Source organism: Cervus canadensis, chromosome 30 (assembly GCF_019320065.1).
Source record: "Cervus canadensis isolate Bull #8, Minnesota chromosome 30, ASM1932006v1, whole genome shotgun sequence".
NCBI classification, from domain to species: domain Eukaryota; kingdom Metazoa; phylum Chordata; class Mammalia; order Artiodactyla; family Cervidae; genus Cervus; species Cervus canadensis.
The window spans coordinates 42,536,764-42,559,594 of record NC_057415.1 but is presented as its reverse complement, the minus strand read 5'-3'; the positions used below and the strand labels follow the sequence as shown (position 1 = coordinate 42,559,594).

At 57.4% G+C, this 22,831-nt stretch overlaps 1 protein-coding gene across 2 annotated transcripts in view; it reads left to right on the top strand.

Annotated features, from left to right (window-relative positions):
* The window catches only part of TRAPPC12 (trafficking protein particle complex subunit 12), a 38,324-nt gene extending 21,375 nt beyond the window's left edge, over positions 1–16,949 (top strand). Inside the window, exons 5-12 of one of the 2 annotated variants that reach the window (XM_043452851.1) lie at positions 490–628; positions 7,853–7,965; positions 10,789–10,861; positions 11,472–11,545; positions 12,949–13,047; positions 14,421–14,521; positions 15,120–15,207; positions 15,327–16,949. In XM_043452851.1, the coding sequence (XP_043308786.1) occupies positions 490–628; positions 7,853–7,965; positions 10,789–10,861; positions 11,472–11,545; positions 12,949–13,047; positions 14,421–14,521; positions 15,120–15,207; positions 15,327–15,569 (930 nt within the window). In that variant the 3' untranslated portion in view covers positions 15,570–16,949. Of the gene's footprint in view, positions 1–489; positions 629–7,852; positions 7,966–10,788; positions 10,862–11,384; positions 11,546–12,948; positions 13,048–14,420; positions 14,522–15,119; positions 15,208–15,326 lie in introns of both variants that reach the window. The other variant, XM_043452850.1, reaches the window with a different exon arrangement.
* Positions 16,950–22,831: the final 5,882 nt, after the last annotated feature.

Genomic DNA, 22,831 nt, shown 5'->3' with positions numbered 1-22,831 from the left:
TTTTATATCCATTTTTATAAACTTATAGTTATGCAAATTGCTAAGAAAGAGCGTTAGTTTGTGAAGTGAGTGAAAGTTGCTCAGTCATGTCTGACTCTTTGCGACCCCATGAACTGTACAGTCCATGGAATTCTCCAGGCCAGAACTTTGGAGTGGGCAGCCTTTCCCTTCTCCAGGGGATCTTCCCGACCCAGAGATCGAACCCAGGTCTCCCACATTGCAGGTGGATTCTTTACCAGCTGAGCCCCCAGGGAGTGTTAGTTTAGCACTTGTTTAAATCTATTTGAAATCAAGCTCTGATATCAAATTAATGGGCCTTGAGGACTTCCCCGGTCCAGTGGTCCCACACGCCCTGCAGCACAGCCTAAATAAAAGTGAAGTGAAAACTTAAAGAGGCGCCTACGTTTTTGAAGCAGCCAGTGGGGAGGGGGAACCTCTGGACCCGTCTACGCGGGTGATGGTTGTGCGCCTCGTGTTCTGTGCTTGCAGCTCTGGTTTGTGAGGCTGGCGCTGCTGGTGAAGCTGGGCCTGTTCCAGAACGCCGAGATGGAGTTCGAGCCCTTCGGCAGCCTGGACCAGCCGGACCTCTACTACGAGTATTACCCGCACGTGTACCCGGGGCGCAGGGGTGAGGCGCCGGCGGGGGCCCGCTCGGCCGAGGCTCAGCTTCTGCCCTCTGCTGTTTCCCTGAAGCTCAGCCCCGTCTCTGGGGACGCGGGGGAGGCTGGGGCTGTGCTGTCCTGGTTCTCAGCGCTTCCTCCTTCATCACCGGCTCTCTCACACGTAAAGGCTGACGGGAGCCGGGCTGTGTTGCCCCGAGTTTCCCCAGGCTTGGAGGAGGATTTTCAGCGTGGGGGACTTTGAGGCCTTTAGCCTCCCTGGCATTAAAATTCTGTCTCTTCCTTCTGACTGCGGGAACTTCGCCCTTGTGGAGGAGGAGGGGAGGCAGGCTTTCAAACCCGGAGCAGGGCAGCAGTCAGCTCGTGGAGGACAAGGGGAGGCAGGCTTTGAAGCCCGGAGCGGGGTAGACGTCCAGCGGTCGCCCTGATGGAGCTGGCTCAGAGGGAGCGAGGCAGCCTGCCGGGCAGCTTGCACTCAGGAGGGGCAGCAGGCCCATCCCACGTGTGTGACACGGCCTGCCCCCCAGTGGCCCCCCAAGTCCAGCAGGTCTCCAGAAGATCAGGGGGAAGGGACCAAAGCCAGGAGCCCCGTCAGCAACATTCAGGGGTGCAGCCCCAGGCAGAGGGGATGGTCCTGGGCATTAAGGGGTGGGTGGGAGCTGCGCCCACCTGGCTTTGCTCACCCATGATTCCTCCAGTGGGTCTGACAGTGTCTGCGCGGGGCGGGCAGGGCACCACCTCCTCTCTCAGTGACCCCCACACTTGCACCAGGGAACCCCCACCTCCTCTCTCTGACCCCCCACACTCGCACCAAGGAACCCCCACCTCCTCTCTCTGACCCCCACACTCACCCCAGGGGACCCCCACCTCCTCTCTGTGACCCCCCCACACTCACCCCAGGGAACCCCCACCTCCTCTCTGTGACCCCCACACACTCACCCCAGGGGACCCCCACCTCCTCTCTGTGACCCCCACACTCACCCCAGGGACCCCCACCTCCTCTCTGTTACCCCCCACACTCACCCCAGGGAACCCCCACCTCCTCTCTCTCTGACCCCCCCACACTCACCCCCAGGGAGCCCCCACCTCCTCTCTCTGACCCCCCAACACTCACCCCAGGGAAGCCCCCACCTCCTCTCTCTCTGACCCACCACACTCGCACCAGGAACCCCCACCTTCCTCTCTCCTCTGACCCACCACACTCACACCAGGGAACCCCACTCCTCTCTCAGTGACCCCCACACCACCCCAGGAGCCCCCACCCCTCTCTCTGACCCCCCAACTCACCCCAGGGAGCCCCCACCTCCTCTCTCTGACCCCCCACACTCACCCCAGGGAGCCCCCACCTCCTCTCTCTGACCCCCACACTCACCCCAGGGAGCCCCCACCTCCTCTCTCTGACCCCCCACACTCACCCCAGGGAGCCCCCACCTCCTCTCTCTGACCCCCCACACTCACCCCAGGGAGCCCCCACCTCCTCTCTCTGACCCCCCACACTCGCACCAGGGAGCCCCACCTCCTCTCTCTGACCCCCACAACTCGCACCAGGAACCCCCACCTCCTCTTCTCTGACCCACCCACACTCGCACCAGGGAACCCCCACCTCCTCTCCAGTGACCCCCACACTCACCCCAGGGAGCCCCCACCTCCTCTCTGACCCCCCACACTCACCCCAGGGAGCCCCACCTCCTCTCTCTGACCCCCCACACTCGCACCAGGGAGCCCCCACCTCCTCTCTGACCCCCCACACTCGCACCAGGGAGCCCCCACCTCTCTCTCTGACCCCCCACACTCGCACCAGGGAGCCCCCACCTCTCTGACCCCCCACACTCACCCCAGGGAACCCCCACCTGGTCTCTCTGTGACCCCCCCACCCACACAGGCAGCCCCGCAGCCTGGGGCGCAGGCCATAGCCTGCTCTGCTCCATAAGGCACGTCATGCACGCAGCTCCGTGCGTATCCAGGGGCTCAGCGTCCCCTGGCTGTCGGGGGCCACGTCCCCACTGGGGAGTGAGGGCCAGAGCTTTCTCGTCCACATTTCCAACCCTTCACGGTCCGTCCCTCCCAGAAAGACAGTGGGCAGACTCTGCCCCCGTGAGGATCAGGCTCTGTCGCCTCTTCTTACAGGGAGCGACGTTCTGTGGAGAGGTAACAGGCACATTACATGGGAGGTTTGGGATATTTCCGTTCAAAAAATTCTACCTGAAAGCTTTGATGATCAAGAGAGGGCTCTCCTGTGCTTCTAACAAGGACCAGCTGTTTCCCTCCAGCGTAGGAAAAGGAAAAACAGTTTCTTGGCACCGTGTCCCAGCTCTGGCCAGGTGAGCCCCTGCCTGGCCTGCTCGCCGCCCCCCGACCCCGGCCGCAGTGCCCCTGGGCCCCCCCAGTCATGCCGTGAGCGGGACCCCGCGCTGGGCCCGGGGGTGGGCAGCTGATGCTGACGGCCGGTCTGTCCGCTGCTAACAGAGAGTCAGACCTCCGAGCATACAGGCAGGCGCCCAGTGGGCCTGGATTTCAGGCACCTTAACACTCACAGCTACATAAAAATGCTGATTTCTTTTCCTGTTGAGGCCCACGTAAATTTTAAGTTCAAACAACTGTTCATACATCAGCTACTTTGAGTTTACTGCAGGTTAGGAATGAGACGAGCTGGGGCTTCCCTTGTGGCCCAGTGTCTGAGACTCCGAGCTCCCAGGACAGGGCACACGGGTTCAGTCCTTGCTTAGGGAGCTGGATCCCACATGCCACAGCTAAGACTTGGCACAGCTAACTAAATAAACATGTTTTTATTAAAAAAGAATGATTGGAGATGGAAAAGCAGGTATTTCCAGGGTGGCCAGTGAAAGCGTCCAGCCCTGACCACGCCGAGCGCTCAGCAGCCCCAGGGTCCTGGTCGATGATGCCAGGCAGGGTGCTGGACCGGGTCCTTTGGGGAGATGACACCCAGTTTCCCATGAAGTGAGAACCCAGGCCCTCGGGCCCAGGCGTGGGATGGTGCGTCGCCCGCCCACCCCCAGCTCCCGGGACGTCAGCGTGCAGACTAAGCAGGCTTCCCATCCTAACTGGAATTGCAGCGTGTTGTCTTAGGGATAAAGAGGAGCTGGTCGCCCTCCTCCATTAAGCAGCTAATTTAAGTTATGAAATAGACATAAATTATACATGTATCTTAGCTAAAGTGTGCTAACATTCATCCATAATGGTATGCTCAATGTTTACCAATTTTTCTTTCCATTTTGTGGTATAACAAGCATAAATGTGGGATTTTGATTCATTTGTTTCATTTTAGCTTGCAGTACATAAGCAAAGCAGGTCATTAAACTGTGCTGTAAAAAGGAAGCTGTAACGATATAAAGAAATAACTTTTATGAATGAGCTTTAATATGTTTTATTTAAATATTGGGCATAGTTTTTAATCCATTCAGAGTATTCATAACAAGTCGTAATGAATCATGAGCTAATATTGTGAAATTTCCCTTTTTTGTTTTCATCCAAGAAAGGAAGACTCTTGTGGTCTTCCGTATTTCGCTGATACCTCTAGCAATTTCATGGAGTTCCTTACAAGGGAGTGTGGTTTCCACACACTCAGGCTGCCTTTCAGTCGGTTGTTTGGATTCTCTCCTTGTTCTGAAACAGTGATGACGGGTCACTGAACAGGCCCGAGTGAACTGGGCCGGGGCCCACACACCCGCTGGGAGCCTGTCCCTCCTCGGCCCTGGTCCGCGTCCTCCCCCTGGACCGCCGCTTCTCCCCCTCGCTGTGGGTGCGCCCCTGTACCTCGGGGCCTGGAGGTGGCGTCAGAGGCCGCTCGCGTCTGCGCTGTGCTGGCCGCGGTGTACAAGCCCGGGCTGGGGGCCGTGAGCAGACAGCGCGCCTCCCCGGGGCCTGTGTGTCCGCACACCCGGCTCTGACGGCCCCGAGTGCCCCATCGCCCCTCCCGCCCGTGTCCACAAAGGTGAGCCGCCGCTGCTCTCTAGTCCTTGCCGGCGCTCCCTCCAGAACCACGCAGCTCACGTCTAGTTCCCAGGCTGGATGCGGACACTGCCAGCAGGTGAGCTCACGCGGTGGTGCGGAGTTAGCTCAGCGGGTGCCAGGTGACCCCTTTGTTTTCCGTGAGAAGACGGACCCGCCCCCCAGAGTGACCATCCTCTGGGCAAGTTGGGCTCCAGCTCGCCTTCCTCTGCGCCAGAGCTCTTCCGAGTTGCACGAGTCAGGCGTATCTTCCTCAGTCTGAGGGGGCTGGCCCGGGGTCCTGCCGCCTTTCACGTGGCTCACCCTTCCTGTGAACTCTGGCGTCTGCAGTCTTTTCCTGGAACAGGCGGTCAGAGATACGGCCTCTTCGGTCGGGCTCCGTCTCCATCAGGACACCTGGGCGAAGCCGCCTCTACCCTCCTCCAGACGCGAGAAGCAGGGAGATGCATGCATGCCCACTGCCTGCATCAGACACAGTGCCCGAGATGCTGCCGGGGCACCTGGCCCGTTCTGAGCTCCCCGTCTGCCGCGGGGCGTGGGGGCAGCACTGAATGACCCCTTAGTAATGAGTCATCTCGGACTCGCTCGGGCTGGCGCTGTTTCCAGGTAGCCTGACGTCGGGGTGTGTTTGTTGAGGGTTGTTTGGCCTTGCTCGGGCTGGCTCTTTGTTTCCACTGTCAGCGTGGGTGAGAGATACTGTGCCATCAGCCTGGCACAGATTGTCCCCGACCTCTGTCCCCATGTCGGAGCACAGAACGGTGGGGCGCCAGGGGGCGGGGAGACCAGGGAGGGTCCAGGGAAGCGAGCCCAGAGCAGCGCTCAGGCAGCGGGCCCTGCCGCCTGGACAGAGAGAGGCCCTGCCCAGCTTTGCGGGGGCGAGCTGGGCCTGCTGACCGCGGAGTCTGTGCTCTGCTGGGCGTCCGGCAGGCACCGGGCCGTCGCGTCTGCCCCTCGGGCCTCACAGCAGCCTGGCTGTGTCCGGCTCCCTGTCCCGTGCAGGTGGCCGGAGCGCTGGAGGGAAGGCACCGCCTGCCCAGCACGCGGGGCCAGTGGGGGCCGGAGGCCCAGCCCGTCCCCGCTGGGAAGTCTTGCGCCTGCTGAGGGAGGCAGCCCACTGGGGTCAGGCTGACGTCACCCCTCTTGCTTTGCCATCCAGGCCTGCTGTCTGGCACGGTCTGTGATTCCTGGGGCACCTGCTCTGGTGCTGGCGGCCGAGCGGGCCTGCAGTCCTGCCAGGGACTCCAGAGCATGAGCCGTGTAGGAGCATTTGCACTTAGCGTTTCCTAAATGATTCACGGGAGCGCGCCTACAGTATTTATACCAACCTAGCAGTCGGCAGGTCACGGCCACACAGGGGACCTTCCGGGAAGCCAGTCTCCTTCCAGATTCTGACACGCGCTCTGTTTCAAGGCGCGTGCTCCCTGCCGGGGAGACGGGCCCCTGGCTGGCGTGGAGCCGCGCGGGTCGTGTTGCCGGACTCCGCTGGCGTGAAGGGTTTCACCGATTCCCAGTGACTCTTAACACACAGCGAGGCTGGGTTTGCCGGACTGAGAGCCAGCTTAGGTTATTTTTGTTTGTATTTCTTTAAGACGAATAAACAAAAGAAAGGCCCGACTTAGGTCAAAGCAGTGTCTGCCGTTCTATTGATGAGCCTGCAGCGTTTGCTTGGGGACCGTGGCCGCGTCCCTTCACTGTACGTCCAGCGCGTGCGCTTCTACTTGGCACCAAGACCTGCTGAGTACGCGGCTCTCCAGCTAACCTGTTCAGGCCGGAAGTAACAGACGGTCTATCCCCTTCTCTTGTCCTGACTCTGAGCCGTGTTTTTCTAGGGAGGGGCATTTTTTCTCTCTGTGTCTTGAGGCCGAGTGTCTGCTTCCCTCCTGGGTTCTGTCCTTTGAGACAAGTAAGCTGCACCAGCCCAGCGGTGCCAAGCGAGAAGGGGGAAGCCGATGCCCCCCGGAGCCTGGCTGTCTCGGGGCCCTCCAGGAAAGTCACGGGCAAAGGTAGCGTGGTTACAGGACACCAGTGCTGGCCCTCCCTTGCCCACCTTTCCTACTCTGGTCTGAGTAGAGTCCCACCTCTAGACGCAAGTCACAGGCGCACATGGAGGGCCACCGCTGTCCACCTCCTGGGGCTGCGAGAGTCTGGTCCAGGGCGGGTGGGCTCCGGTAGGAGGCTTGAGTCCATAGAAGACGATGCGTGGAGAGAAGAGAGGATGGCCTGAGGGCCCAGAGCAGACAGCGCTGCAGGCAGGGTCTCGGCTTCCCTGTTCTGCCGCGTTAGCTGGGACTTCCAGTACCACGTTCAGTACGAGCGGCGAAAAGGGGACTTCCCTGCGTTACTCAGGATCTTGGAGGAAAAGCGCGTGATTTCTCACCGTAATCAGGTCGCTGGCTGTAGGTTTTCATAGGTATTCTTTATCAGACTGGGGAGGTTTCCCTCTGCTCTTCATTTGCTGAGAGTTTTCATCATGATGTCACATTTTGTCAAATGCTTTTTCTGTTCCCCTGGCTTCATCGTGTGATCTTTCTCATTTAGCTTGTTTGACATGATGGGTGACATGGATTTTTGAACGTTGAACCAGCCTTGCACACCTGGAATGAGTCCCATTTGGTCATGGTGGATAATTTCTCTTATACACTGTTAGTTTTGACTTGCTAATTTTTTGGTAGATTTAATTTAGTTGGATTTGACTTGCTAATTTTGCCGAGGATTTTTGTATCTGTGTCCGTCAGCCGTGTTGATCTATAGTTTTTGTTTCTTGTGATACTGTCTGGTTTTGATACATGGCTAATGCTGGCCTCATAGGACAAATTAGGAAGGATCCCCTCCACTTCTATTTTCCGGAAGAAACTATAGAGAATTGGCACCTCTTCTTCCTTAATGTTCTGTAGAACTCACCAGTGATACCATCTGCACCCACTGCCTTCTCCTTCGGAAAGTTATTCCTTATTGATTTAATTATCTTAAGTAGATATTGGCCTGTTCACAGAGGGTCCTCAAGTGTCCTATTCTGGAGCAGGTGGTGGCCTCCACACAACTGGGGCGTAGCTGTGGGCAGGGGGTGATGGCCAGCCCTCCTGTGGCCGTCGTCTGGAACACACGCTTTACCAAAAGAACCAGGACAGGTTTGAGAACCAGCATCACTGTGTACTTCGCCAAGAAAGGAAGGGTCTGTCCTCCCTGCTTCGGGAGCGTCCGCGGGCTCCCGGCTGTGCTTGGTGATGGCAGACAGACTGACGCCGCTTTGGCTCTGCTTCCAGGCTCCATGGTCCCCTTTTCCATGCGGATCCTGCACGCGGAGCTCCAGCAGTACCTGGGGAACCCCCAGGAGGCCCTGGACCGGCTCCACAGGGTGAAGGCCGTCTGCAGCAAGGTAAGCCCTGCTCCGGCTGGGCCGCCTGCCCCCCTCCTCCCGCCCTCACACCGCCCTGTCCCCACCCCCATCTCCGCGTCCCCCTCCAGGAGGGCAGGTGGCCCAGTTCCTTGTGGCCATGCTACGCGCTTCTTGCTGAGCTGTTCTGGGGGATGGTGGGTGGGTTTTGGCAAAGCTTGTGGCCTGAAACCCTTCTTCCTGGTGCTGTCAGTAAATGAAAAGCAGAAGCGTTTCCTCTCGTGTAGAAGTGACACCCGGGAACGTGTGCCTGGGCTGCCGGCCGCTTGCGCGTCCTGCGGAGGCTCCGAGCACCTGCTTCATGTCTGACAGGCGCTGGGGCCAGATTTAAAGAGATAATGGCTGGAAATGTTCCAGCATCAAAGCAGATCACACAGCGTCATGGCGACTGTCGTGACAGCTGTCATTCGCAATTCTGGCTCTGAAGGCAGGTGAGGTTCAGCAGGGCATCCCGAGCTGTTCTCAGTTGTAAAGCAGCTGTGACGTGGCAGGCATGGGCTGCATCAGCCAATCAGACTGCTCCACAAGCGATGGGGCGGAGGGGTGGGGCTTGGGGTCCCCCGGCTGCAGCCCCGTCCCACCCCCTGCCAGGTAGCCAGTGGGAGAGGGGGGCTTTCAGAGCTGTGACTGTGAGCAGTCAGGGGCAGCGACATTTGACAGATTCGTAAGATGGGGTTATTTGGACCTGCCGAGCTCCTCCAGGCTCCAGCCTCTCTTGGTGGATGCTTCCGGAGCTCCTGGGTGGTCCTCCGGGTTCCCAGCAGGAAGTGGGGGCTGGTTCACCTTGTCGTTGAAGGTTCACACTCTGACCTGACGGGGAAGAGTGTGGTTTCAAAGTATGACACCCGCTGGGCACATCCACGGGCCGTGGTTGGAGGGCCTTTGGAGCCAGGCAGAATCTTCCTAGCGGGATGACTGGTTCTTGGAGGCCTTGAGCGCCTCGCGTGGGGAGGAGGAATGTCCCCAGCCGCCTCCAGGCTGTCGTGGGGTCAGATGATGGATGCGGACCAGTGTTTGGCTTCTGGGAGTGCTTAATGCTCCTTCAGTGGCCTGGGGCGGCTCCAGGAAGCCTCTTCTCACTTTGAAAAACCTCTTTTCCAAAGTCTGGAAGAGACGGTAGGGCTGGGAAGGTCCCAGGACGCTCCGGGGGAATCTAAGCCCCTCTGTGGGCTCATGGGTCATTAGTGAGTCGTGAGGGCCGGCGCCCGGGGGTCTGAGGACTGGACACTTCATACATAAACCCAGTCCTTAGACCGTCCCCACCCGCAGTCCGTGAGAGGCCGGCAGTTTTCTCCTGGACAGAACCAACCACCAAGCAAGCGCCTGCCTCCTGGGCCCGGGGCCTCCCTCCACTGCTGGCCATGGTGCTGACGGTGCCTGCCCGGCCGAGTGACCCTGCCCCGCCCAGGGCCAGCCCAGGACGAGCCCGACCCTGGGTGGGGGCGAGGCGGGCAGGTTCCATGCAGCCCGTCAGCTCTGGTCACACGGCCCCGCCCATGGGGTTGAGGACTGTCCCCCAGACCCCACTTTCTCCTGAGTCCTCCCGCCTGACCTCCAGGCAGCATCTTCACTTTTCAGAGCCACTGTTACTTCATTACTGCAGCTGCTTCGGGAACTGTGTCCTCTGGCCTGGAGCCCAGGTGGGGCTGACCTGCCCCCACCCACGCACATTTCCCGAGCACCTTCTAGCCTGGGCGCCCTGGGTGCAGCCCGCCTGGGTGGTTCTGGGAGGCAGAGTCCCATGGCCTCTGACCTGCACCCAGACCTGCGCCTGGTGGGCCCGCGGGAGCCTGCACGGCCCTTAAGCCGGGAGAGCCAGGCCCCCTCCTCTTCCTCGGTGCCTCCAGCCCTCTCTGTGTTCCTGTCCCCACTCAGTGGCCCATCAAGACTTCCGTTCCTGGTCAGGAGACGGCTAATAAATAGCTGAAAAGAGTGACCTGGTTTGGGCCAACTAGCTTGTCTTTGCCGCTATTGGTTTTAAACCACGGGTGTGTCCTGAGCGGTCACGGTAGGACAAGCCTTGTGTTCACGGCACGTCGTCGTCCTCCTGGCATGAGGAGCAGACCCTTGAGGCCGAAGAGGCCCAGTGGCCTGTCCCGGGCCAGTGAGAGCCCAGAGCAGCTGCTTTGCTGGCAGTGAGCTTCCCCTCTGGGGTGACCCGCGGAGCGAGGGTGTCTCCGCAGAGCAGGTGCCTGAAGCCCACCATCACAGAACCGTGAGTTCTCTGCCCGTCTCCAGTTAACACGCCTTTATTTTTCTCCCCAGCAAGCAGTGTTCGCTGTTAACAGTTTTTTCTCCTCATCCTGCCCTCCATGAGAATCTATCCTTTGCCCAGATCACCACGGCAGCAACTTCCTTTCTTTCGGGGGAAACAGTCACAAAAGAAGTGATTCAAGGTCATTAGCCAAAGAGTAAAAACAGTGTAAAGTGATAGATGATCAGAACTTCGGTGATAGATTAACAAAGGGCCACACACGTCAGGTGTCCTGGAGGAGCGAGACTGATGTTTTTCACAGAAGTGAATAATCGTCCTCATGTGTCTCATACCTGAAGCTTCCAAGACAGAAGGGCTCACCCTCTGCACATCCAGGGTCCTTGGACGCTCTACGGGCATCGTCAGCCCTAACCCTCCTCAAGCCAGAGGGCCCCCCTCTGTCTGCCACCCGCTCTGTGCGTCCCGAGCGGCAACCGCTCGACTCGTGTCCCCGGGAGACACTCCTCGGCAGAAAAACCTGCTGTTTCCGGGGCGTCTTAGGAGAGCGCCCAGAAGCAGACTCACTCCTGTCATCCTTGCATGTCCCATAGATCCTGGCCAATCTGGAGCAAGGCCTGGCGGAGGACGGGACCATGAGCAGCATCGTGCAGGAGAACAGGCAAGGTCAGTGCCGCCCGCGGGCCGGCCCAGGCTGCTCCGGGTCTCAGCCTCTGTCCGTCTCGCTCACCCTCCCATGCATATCTCCTCGCTGCTTTCCTCCTGGAACGAGCCTCCTTTTTAGGAGGTTCTTACCCCAGAGTTGCCCCTTGGTCCCAGCGGCAGGAGGAAGGTCCTACTGGGGTCTGAGCTGCCCCGGCCTCCACCCTCCCACCCCACGTCTCTCCCCCCCGCCAGCCCTCAGAGCCCGCGAGGCAGCTGGGTTAGGAACCAATGCTTCCACGTAAGAGGGTGGGACACCCAGGCCTCGGGCAGGCAGGCCACTGTCCCCAGGGCTCTGGTGCTGACGCCCACATGTGACTGTCCACCAGCCCAACAGCAGGGAGCCCTGCCCATCCACAACCCACCGGAGCGGCCCTGCCACACGATGGCTCATCTCCTGGTTCAGTCAGGATCTGTCCACCCTGAAGCCAGGCAGCTGTTGAGAGCACAGCCCAATGGGCCGAGCGGCACAGGAAGCCGTGGCCAGGGCAGGGCCGCAGGGACGGGGGGCTCCGTCCCTGTGTGGCTGGGCTACTGGCCGCGTCCCCGCACACTCAACCCCCCTCTCCTGCAGCCTCCGTGCAGCTGTGGCGGTCCCGCCTGGGCCGGGTGATGTGCTCCATGGCCAACTGCCTGCTGCTCATGAAGGTACCGTTCCTCAGAGGCGGGGAGCCCTGGGCTCTTGGGAGGGAGGGCCCCCATGCGGCCTGTAAGCAGAGGGGCTAGGGCCACACCTGGGGTCCGCAGGCTTTAGTTTCTCCTCAACGGGCCCTCCGTGGAGTGCAGCACTGACAATTGGTTAGTGATGGTGCCGGGTCTGCACGAGGCTCCCGAAGTCCTCCTCCTCCAGTGCTCCTCGGGGTCCCGGCCCCATGCTCACCGAGGGGCTCCCCTCGTCCTGACTACGCCTGCCAGCCGCGCTCTCGGAACCCAGCACAGAACCAATACGGTGCTTCAGAAGTGCTTTTGCCCCAAATGCAGTTTAATTTGAAATTTGAGACGATTCTTTCGTGTTCCTGTGTTAAAAAGGAGTGAAGCATCTTGCGGTCACAGCCTCGGCACACGTGTGCGTCCGACTGCCGCCTCGGGCGAGCCAGTTCGCACCGCAGCGTGAGGCCATGGTGTCGATGCCGCCCCGCACGCCAGCCACTCCCGGCACCATCGGCCATGGCTGCCCAACCAGAGTGGGCAGCGCTCTCCCTGGAGAGCCCACTGCAGCCCTGAAGGGGCGGCGTGTCTTCACCCGGCAGAGGACAGTCTCCCTGAACGGCCTCCAGCCAACAGCAGCTCTGGGCTGGGCTCCTCGGAGCACACCTGAGCCCAGCGCTGCAGCCGCTCCGGGGCTCCCGTCCAGGCCTGGGGGGCTGGGGGCCACTGCGCCCCCGGGAGAGGGCCCTCACTCTCGTGGACACGGGCACTTACACTGTGTGGGGCACGGGCAGTGGGCGTGGCCGGCTCCCCGCGGGCACCAGGGCGCCCAGTGCGTTCAGATGCGCTTCGCTCCAAGATGCGGGGCTGGAGCGTCTGCACCTGGTTTTCCTGTGGGACATCCCCGGTCATCTGACGTCCCCGTTAGCAAATGAGCACCTCCAGGCCCGGTCTGCGTGAAGATGAAGACGGAGGCAAGTAAAGAAAGAGAAGTACCTTCGGGGGCTCCACGGAGGCTCAGGAGAAAACTACCGTCAAGGCCTATGGTCTGTGACCGCGCCCATCAAGACAGTGAGCTGTTAGCATGAGCCCCAGACAGCATCCCCTGCACAGACAGGACGGGGCCGCCTGCCATCCGAGCTTGGACCCTGGGGGCTGACAGAAGCAGGAAAAAGTTGGTCCGGGTGAAATGCTACTTGCTGCTCAGCGGATGGAGGGAGAAAGGCCCCCGGGCCAAGCGCACAGCCGGGCCCCCAAGGCGGGGAGCTCTCGGGAGTGCCAGACCCCAGAGCCGGGCCCGCTGCGCCGTCTGCCCCCCGCCTGGCAGGGGCCGTGTCCCCTGCTCACGCGGTCTGGGTGCCGTGCACGCGGAGCGGCGTCTCCTGACTGGCGTGTTCCCACAGGACTACGTGCTGGCTGTGGACGCGTACCGCGCCGTCATCCAGTTCCACCCAGAGCAGGAGCCTCAGGTGCTGAGCTGCATCGGCCGCATCTTCCTGCAGGTGCGCGGGGCTGGGGGCCGGGGCTGCAGCGCAGCCGAGCCCTGTAGGTCCCAGGAGCGCGGGGAGGGCGTCACGTCAGGCTTCTGTTGCTGTCAGAAGCCGGGTTCTTTTTTGGTCCTGGTTTGACTGTACTGAGCGTCGAGCCTCCCACTTCGATGTCACGGGGAAGCCACTTGCTACACGTGAATGTACGTAGATTTCCATCAGGCGGTGCAGAGACGGTGACTGAGGCGTTGCCCTGTTGCAGTAGAAACGTGTTGACGTGAGGAGCCGGCCTCCATGTGCTCCTCTCCCGCCCCAGCCCCCTCACGCCCTCCTCCCCGGGATGGAGGGCAGAAGCAGGTGGGAGCGTCTTCACTTTGCACCACGGAAACACTCAGGGCCGCATCCCCCCGAAACCCTGTGCTCTGCGGGAGGGCCCCAGCTCTTTGCAGTTGTGGTTGGTCTGGGTTTGTGCATGTGTGTGCATGCATGCGTGTGTGTATGTCTGTGTGTGTGTCTGTGTGTGTGTGCGTGTGCATGCATGTGTCTGTGTGTGTGTGTGCGTATCTGTGTGTGTCTCTGTGTGCGTGTGTGTTTGTGTATGCGTGTGTGTCTCTGTGTGTGTGTGTGTGCACCCACTGTTCTCAGGAGCACTTGGTATCTGTTTTCTGTCTTCATAGAGGTAGCTTGCTTTTTCTCTCTCTGTTCTCAGATAATTCTAGAATTATCTGTTGCTGGAAGATGTGAATAACTGACCTCAAAGAGGCCTGAGCCACACTCATGGGGTTTGTGGGACAGCTTACTAACACCTTTAGTGTTTCATGTGTGGGAGAGGTTTCTTCTCTGTTTCTGGGATCAGTTTGGCAATTTAGAAAGAACAGAAAGAGCGCACGTCTGCTCCACGTGTTCACGTGTATTTGCTTTGAGTTCTGTAAATCAGTCTTCTTCATAATCACGTCAGTTTCATTTTACCTGTGGTCATTTCTCCTCTTATATCTGTAATTCTGTTTTACTTACGCTTTCTTTTTCTTGATTAGTTCTTCCACTTATTATCTCATGTTTTTTTTTCAATAACTAGTTTGGGTTTGTTTATTTGCTTACTAGATATATCACAATACTTTTATTATATTGCCTTTTAATTGCCTTTTTATATAATCTAATCACTCACTTTCTGACACACGAACAGATGTTGACATCCTGCTCTGTCCTCAGTGGCTTTTGCTATTTGTTTTTTAATGAAAAATGACAGTTAGTAAATAGTTACCAAAGTTTTACCCTGCCTGATTCGTAATCATGTCTTCAGTATCCTCACCTGACCTTAGGGAACTGTATGCGTGGATGTAGATTTAACATTCATCGCCTGAATTGACTACTTCATTTTGTCAAAGCAGATTGGAGACATAAAAACAGCTGAAAAGTACTTTCAAGACGTAGAGAAAGTAGCACAGAAACTGGATGGACTACAAGGCAAAACCATGGTTTTGATGAACAGGTGTGTATTTTTTTTCGTGTTTTCCAGCTTTACTGAGATTAACTGACCACACAGTGCAGGTTTAAGGTGTGAACAGTGATGACTTGGTTTCCATACACTGTGAAGTGATGCCCACAAAACAGTGAACACCCATCATCTCATACAGATGCGAAATTAAACGCACTCTCTCAACGTTCACACGTAATAGAGTGGTGTTGATGATATTCACGGTGCTGTACACCACACCCCCGGTACTCATTCATAACTGGAGGTTTGTACCTCTGGCCCACCTTCATCCCATCCCTGCCCTCCTCCCCCGGGAACCCCAAGCCGAATCTTTCTCTGTGAGTTTGTTTGGAGTGTCGTTGACCTGAAACACCATTTGTTCCTGTTACACAGCATAGTGACCTGGTCCTCCTCTCGCTTTCGAACTGATCAGCACGACTAGTCTAGCTAGATGTGATCTGTCCGCCCACTAAGATAAGGCGTTATTACGGGCTGCATTCCCCGTGCCCTCCCCGCGAGGTTCCAGTTCCTGGAGCTGCCCCCTCGGTGTACCCGCCACACACCCGCCTGCATCCTGACTTCTGATCATCCTTCCCGTGTCACTTATTTGCAGAGCTTTCCTTCACCTCGGTCAGAATAACTTCGCGGAAGCGCACAGGTTCTTCACGGAGATCCTGAGGGTGGACCCGTCAAATGCAGTGGTAAGGCGCCCCGGGCAGAGGTGGCGCGTCTGCTGGCATCGGGCACCCTCACGGGCTGGGGGGCCCTGGGCCGCCCGCACACCCCCGCCCAGCCCTGCCCCCATCCCCTGCCCCCCCAGGCCAACAACAACGCGGCCGTGTGCCTGCTGTACCTGGGCCGCCTCAAGGACTCGCTGCGGCAGCTGGAGGCCATGGCCCAGCGGGACCCGCGGCAGTACCTGCACGAGAGCGTGCTCTTCAACCTGACCACCATGTACGAGCTGGAGTCGTCCCGCAGCCTGCAGAAGAAGCAGGCCCTGCTGGAGGCCGTGGCCAGCAAGGAGGGCGACTGCTTCAACACGCAGTGCCTCAAGCTGGCCTAGCGCCCCTGCGTGCACCCCCCACACCGCCTTCTCCATCAGGCGGGCTGCGCACAGCAGGGGGGCCGGGGTGCCCCGGGGCCACTCCCAGCAGCCTCGGGGAAGAGCTGACCACGTAACACACGGTTCTCGCCCTGAGCCGGAACGTCCTAGAGATTCGTAGAGGTCGGGGGGAGAGGGCCCGTTCCCCCGCCCCAGAGCTGCAGCTCCACTCTTCTCCCCCGGGCCTTGTCCAGCCTCTGCTGAGCCCCTCGGAGGAGGTCTGGTGCCCGGGGAGCGAATCCATTCTTCATCCTGCGCGTTCCCAGCACTGGGGGCGGGGGCGCGGACACGGGCCTGTGTGTGCAGTGGGGGGTCCTGTGCCAGGTCACGGGGTGACTGTTCTCAGCTCTGGGGGTCACGGTCTGCTCTCACGTTCACATGGTCACTCCTGCCTTTAAAGAGTCTAACACACCTGGACTGAAGGACTCTGGCAGGGGCCCTTTAAGTTACCCAGCTCTGCTCATACATTTAAAACAGAGTTCCCTTAAGATTCTGACATAAACACGTATTGCATAAAGCAGAGCCATGCCCTCTTTCTAGTCACTTCCGTGGTAAACACACAAATGCAGCATCTCCTGGGCAGACGGTCTCAACGCAGTTGTTGAAACAGATCAGTTACCCTGTAAAATAGGAGAGACAGGAGAGGCTGCCAGGAGCACCAGCCCAACACCTCCAGAGAGAATGAGGGGCACCTCCGGCTCACGCAGGGAGGGGACCCCTCCCCCCAGAGCGTCCGCAGCCTCTGGGCTGACAGTTGTGATCCACCTGCTTTACACTCCGTTTTCCTTTAAGTTTCTAAATCAAATGCATCAAGTAATGTTGGCCTGCCTCCCGGGAGGGGGGGGGGGGTCCCAGCCCAGGGGAGACCCACACCCCATGCCCCCCGGGTCCCAGATCCAGGCCTTAACTGCACATCACACACCCAGGAAGCTCCCCAAACGCTGCTCCCCCAGAATCTCCCCAAACCCCAGCATGGCCTTCTGCAGAGATGGGGCTCTACAGAGGTGACCAGGTGGGATGGAGTCCCGAAGGTGGGGGCCCAGGGGTGTGCAGGAGAGGACCCGGCGAGGAGTGAGGCCCAGGGCCCACCCTGCAGCCCCGGCCCCGGCCTCTAGCCCCCGGGGCCGTGACAGGTCAGCGTCTGTTGCTGAAGCTGTTGTCTGCAGGGCTCGTCAGCTGAGCTGAGACACCCACACCCCTGGGGCCATGCTCCCCACCCCCCGAAGTCAGGGAGCCAGACGGTCCTGAACCTCGTGGGAACACATGCTCACACCTGGCCTGTAGGAGCAGAAAAAAGATGGAGCATTTCTGGAAAATAAACTGGCAACTGAGTCAAAAATATTTATAGTAAGAGTGTTTTCATTCATCACCACATATTCCTGAGAGGCATTCATGCAAGACCATATCATTTAAAAAGTTAATGACCTGGAAAAGTCCTCAAATGTATGTTTACATAACACAGGATGCATATGTTAATAGAAAAACCTGAAAACTAATGCTTGATGTTAAACTACAGTCACAGGAAGGATGGACTGAAACGCATTTTTATTTTCCCTTTTATGCCTGAGCTTACGTTTCTGCATAATGTGTGTGTGTTTTATTTTTATAACCAGTGGAAAAAACTCACCAAAACTGGTAAATGTTTTGCCTTTAAAAACTAAGCAGTGACTTAAAGATGGCAGTGAAGGCAAGCTGTGCTCCGTAGCTGAGTAGTGCACACAGCGATTCCCGGAGAGATCGTATACATGAACGTGGGCGTGCCCAGACCCCGAAGAGTCAGGATTAGGATGTGTATACTATGAAATACTGTGTATTTTTAAAATAAGAAATATATACTTTGTTGATCGCTAATCTTTCCCATTCTGTAGAACGGGAAAGACTAGCGGTCTCTTCAAGAAAATTAGAGATACCAACAGAACATTTCATGCAAGGATGGGCTCAATAAAGGACAGAAATGGTGGGGACCTAACAGAAGCAGAAGATACTAAGAAGAGGTGGCAAGAATACACAGAAGAACTATACAAAAAAGATCTTCACGACCCAGATAATCACGATGGTGTGATCACTCACCTGGAGCCAGACATCCTGGAATGAGAAGTGGGCCTTAGGAAGCATCACTATGAACAAAGTTAGTGGAGGTGATGGAATTCCAGTTGAGCTATTTCAAATCCTGAAAGATGATGCTGTGAAAGTGCTGCACTCAATATGCCAGCAAATCTGGAAAACTCAGCAGTGGCCACAGGACTGGAAACGGTCTGTTTTCATTCCAATCCCAAAGAAAGGCAATGCCAAAGAATGTTCAAACTACCACACAATTGCACACATCTCACACACTAGCAAAGTAGTGCTCAAAATTCTCCAAGCCAGGCTTCAACAGTATGTGAACCCAGAACTTCCACATGTTCAAGCTGGATTTAGAAAAGGCAGAGGAACCAGAGATCAAATCGCCAACATCTGTTGGATCATCAAAAAAGCAAGAGAGTTCTAGAAAAACATCTGCTTCATTGACTACGCTAAAGTCTTTGTGTGAATCACAACTGTGGAAAATTCTTCCAAGAGATGGGGATACCAGACCACCTGACCTGCCTCCTGAGAAATCTGTATGCAGATCAAGAAGCAACAGTCAGAACCAGACATGGAACAACAGACTGGTTCCAAGTTAGGAAAGGAGTACATCAAGGCTGTATACTGTCACCCTGCTTATTTAAGTTATATGCAGAGTACATCATTCGAAATACCAGGCTGGATGAAGCACAAGCTGGAATCAAGATTGCCGGGAGAAGTATCAATAACCCCAGATATGCAGGTGACACCACCCTTATGGCAGAAAGTGAAGAGGACCTAAAGAGCCTTTTGATGAAAATGAAAGAGGAGAGTGAAAAAGCTGGCTTAGAACTCAACATTCGGAAAACTAAGATCATGGCATCTGGTCCCATCATTTCATGGCAAATAGATGGGGAAACAGTGGAAACTGTAACAGACTCTATTTTCTTGGGCTCCAAAATCACTGCAGTTGGTGATTGTAGCCATGAAATTAAAAGATGCTTGCTCCTTGGAAGAAAAGCTGTGACCAACCTAGACAGCATATTAAAACATACAGAGACATTACTTAGCTGACAAAAGTCCCTATAGACAAACATGGTTTTTCCAGTGGTCATGTATGGATGTGAGAGTTGGACTGTTAAAGAAACCTGATTACCGAAGAATTGATGCTTTTAAACCGTGGTGTTGGAGGAGACTCTTGAGAGTCCCTTGGACTGCAAGGAGACCAAACCAGTCCATCCTAAAGGAGATCAATCCTGAATATTCATTGGAAGGACTGATGCTGAAGCTGAAGCTCCAATACTCAGGCCACCTGATACAAAGAACTGACTCATTGGAAAAGACCCTGATGATGGCAAAGATTGAAGGCAGGAGGAGAAGGGGACAACAGAGGATGAGATGGTTGGATGGCATCACCGACTCAATGGACATGGGTTTGGGTGGACTCCGGGAGTTGGAGATGGACAGGGAGGCCTGGCGTGCTGCGGTTCATGGGGTCACAAAGAGTCGGACACGACTGAGCGACTGAACAGCAACAGAAACATTGTAGACACACATGGTTCTCATGTGTGTTGTTTCTCATTTATTTCTCGGCTGCACTGGGTCTTCCTTGCCGCGCGTGGCCTTGCTCTGGCTGCGCTTGCGGGGGCTGCTCACTGTGGCGGCTTCTTTCTCGCCCCGCGTGGGCTCTGGGCGCACGGGTGTCAGTGGTGGCACACGCGTGTCAGTGGTGGCACACGCGTGTCAGTGGTGGCACACGCGTTAACTGCCCTGCTGCCTGTGCAGTCTTCCCTGAGCAGAGGTTGGAGCCTTGTCGCCTGCATCGGCGGCAGATCCGTAACCACCGGACCACCAGGGAAGCCACCTGCAGGTACATGTTTGCAGAGCTGGAGAAAAACCCGTGTGGGAGCCTCGTGGCTCAGAGGGACTGTCCCAGCGGCTCGGGCTCCAGGGGCTGTTCAAGGACAGGGATGCCCTCTGCCACCTTGTCATGGACAGCGAGGCCAGCGGTCCTGAGAGCATCAAGCAAAGAGCCTGTGGTGGGGGGAGGAGAGGCCAGGGGATGCCCGCTCATAGGCAGGCTTCCTGCCCAGCAGGGGCGGAGGAGGCCATCCCCTCCCCTCCCCGGGCAGGGGGCTCCTCACGTCCCCCTCCTTTTCCAGCACACGTCAGAGCAGCGCCTGCCCGCGCCCCCCACCCCCGCCCCCAGCCTCCTCACCAACAGGCAGAGCCAGGCCGTCCCCAGGGCTAGGCCCGGCCAGACGGGAAGGACCCCCAGCCCGTGGCCACATCCAGCCCACCTTGCTGGTGACCAAGCCTTCTCAGCCGGTCTCTCACGTATAAGAGGAGATGGCCAATTCAGGCGTTGGGAATTATGTGCAAACGTGGCCCTACTTGAACCTCAGACAAGTCTATTACCCACAACAGATGCATAAATACGCAGATAAAATACGTGCCAGCCTCCCACCCGTCCATGACCCCGCACACTGCACATGCGCACACACACTGCACATGTGTGCACACACACTCCTCACACACACACTTCCCCCTTCACACACGCGCATGCACACACACACACTCCCCCCACAGCTGCACATGCGCACACACGCATACACTGCACATGTGCACACACACTGCACACACACACTTCCCCTGCACGCACACACACATACACACTTCCCCCCTCACACACACGCGCACACACACACACTCCGCCCACACCTGCATCCGCAGCACTAGCGCTGTTGATGAAGCCCCGGCGGTGCTGCCTGTGGTTTCTAATCAGGAGCGTTGATAGCCCCGCCCAGCAGTCCGGGGTCCCCTTGTCCACCTGCGGAGTCAGCTTCCTGTCTGAGGGGCCCCGGCTCACAGGCCCCACCCCACCACCCTGGGCGGTGCTCTCAGGAGGACCCGGCAGGGCTGCCTCCCCCGCCCCGTGCCGCGTGAGGATGAGCCAGGAGGGGCCTCCCTGGAACCAGCCCGCCACCCCCAGGGCTGCCACGGACGTTTCAGGACGGGGAGCCCTAGCAGACAGGCCAGCGTCCAGCCCTGGAAGGAAGTCGGAGTGTAGAACCTTGGGGGGGCAGCACATCCTGCACACTGGCCCTCCAGTGGGTGGACACCTGGCGCCCCTCTTCCAAGGCTGTGTGACCCCGGCCCCCTCGGCAGACACGGAAGGCCCCAGCTTTGGGGGACCAGAGCTGGGCAGGGAGCAGTGTGAGGAGCGAGCCCCCAAACCCGCTACACCAAGTCCCCTCCGTAAGGAGCAGAGGATGAAGCCAGAGGCCGAGGCTCCGGGTCACCTAGGTGCGCTCCTGCGAGCCTGTTTGGCCTGAGCTCCTGGGAGAAGCAACATTGGGGTCCCCGGGGGAGGAGGGAGACCCCCTGGGCTCAGCCTCCTGAGATGTGCCCTCCCCCTCAGGAGGGTTTCCCTGGTGGCTCAGCTGGTGAAGAATCTGCCTGCATTGAAGGATCCCCCAGTTAGATTCTTGGGTCAGGAAGATTTCCTGGAAAAGGGATAGGCTTCAGTCTTCTTGGGTTTCCCTGGTGGCTCAGATGGTAAAGAAACTGCCTGCAATGCGGGAGACCGTGGTTCGATCCCTGGGTTGAGAAGATCCCCTAGAAGAGGGCATGGCAACCCCCTCCAGTATTCTTGTCTGGAGAATCCCCATGGACAGAGGAGCCTGGCGGGCTACAGTTCATGGGGTCACAAAGAGTTGGACACGACTGAGCATCCAAGCACAGCAGCTCCCCTCAGCATCCCCCCCGACCCCACCCCCGCGAGGAGCCGGGTCTGGAGGAACAGTGACACTCACGGCCCCAGGCGTGTCTGAGATCTGTGAGGTCGGGCTCTGCTCCCAAATTCGTGCAAATCAGCAAACAACACGGCCTGTGCGGCGCCCCCACTGCCCGTGCTCGCGTTTCTGCTTAACTTCACCCCCTTACTGTGCTTGCTCGCTCAGTCGCGTCCGACTCTGCGACCCCACGGACTGCCGCACGCCAGGCTTCCCCGTCCATCGCCATCGCCCAGAGCTTGCTCAAACACGTCCGTTAAGTCGGTGATGCCATCCAACCGTCTCATCCTCTGTCGTCCCCTTCTCCTCCTGCCTTCAATCTTTCCCAGCATCAGGGTCTTTTTCAATGAGTCAGTTCTTCGCATCAGGTGGCCAAAATACTAGAGTTTCAGCTTCAGCATCAGTCCTTCCAACGAATATTCAGGACTGATTTCCTTTAGGACTGACTAGTTTGATGCCCTTGCAGTCCAAGGGCTCTCAGGAGTCTTCTCCAACACCACAGTTCAAAAGCATCTATTCTTTAGCACTCAGCTTTCTTTATGGTCCAACTCTCACATCCATACATGACTGCTGGAAAAGCCACAGCTTTGACTAGACAGACCTTTGCAGGCAAAGTGATTTCTCTGGCTTTAATACGCTGTCTAGGTTCGCGAGCCACAAGCCACCCCCCAAGTGCTGCACACCTTTAAAGGGAGGTATGTCTGTCAAGTAACATATTGAGACACTCAACAAGCAGTGTTCCTAGGTCCACACGGACAGCTCAGCTCCCAGGCATGTGCTCCTGGGAGCCCCTGACGAATGCAAGTCCATAAACCACCACCCTCTCTCGGACTGACGACGCCTGCAGGAGAAGCCACCCCTGCTCCGAGGTTCCCTCCCCTGAGCCCCGTCTCCGCGAGGAGGGGCAGCGCCCAACCCTGGGGGTTGGTGGTGTTGCCCCCCTAAGTCCAGTGTTCACCCACACGGCGAGGCCTGGGTTCCCTCTGTGCCTGGACACACGTCAAGACCAATGTGGAAGTGATGACATGTCCATTTCAACATGAAGAGTTTTAATCCAGTTTAAAAGAATACCCAAAGCAAACTGCCCTTCAAATCTGAGGCTAATTCAGGGGTTTTCTATGATTATAACAAATGAGATACAATTATATCTTAAAATTGTTGATTAAAAATACAAACGATGTACCGATTCTTGTTAAAATTCAAAGGCTTGATTGTAGAAGACATTTACTGTAGTGAGTTAAACCTAGAAATTGCACGTGGAACAGTGCCGACCCAGGAAACACAGACATTAACTACGCACATGCACACTCATCAGACGACAAAGGCAAATGGGGCGACTTGAAGGAACCACAGGTACCAGAATATAAGGCAACTCCAAGCCACCAG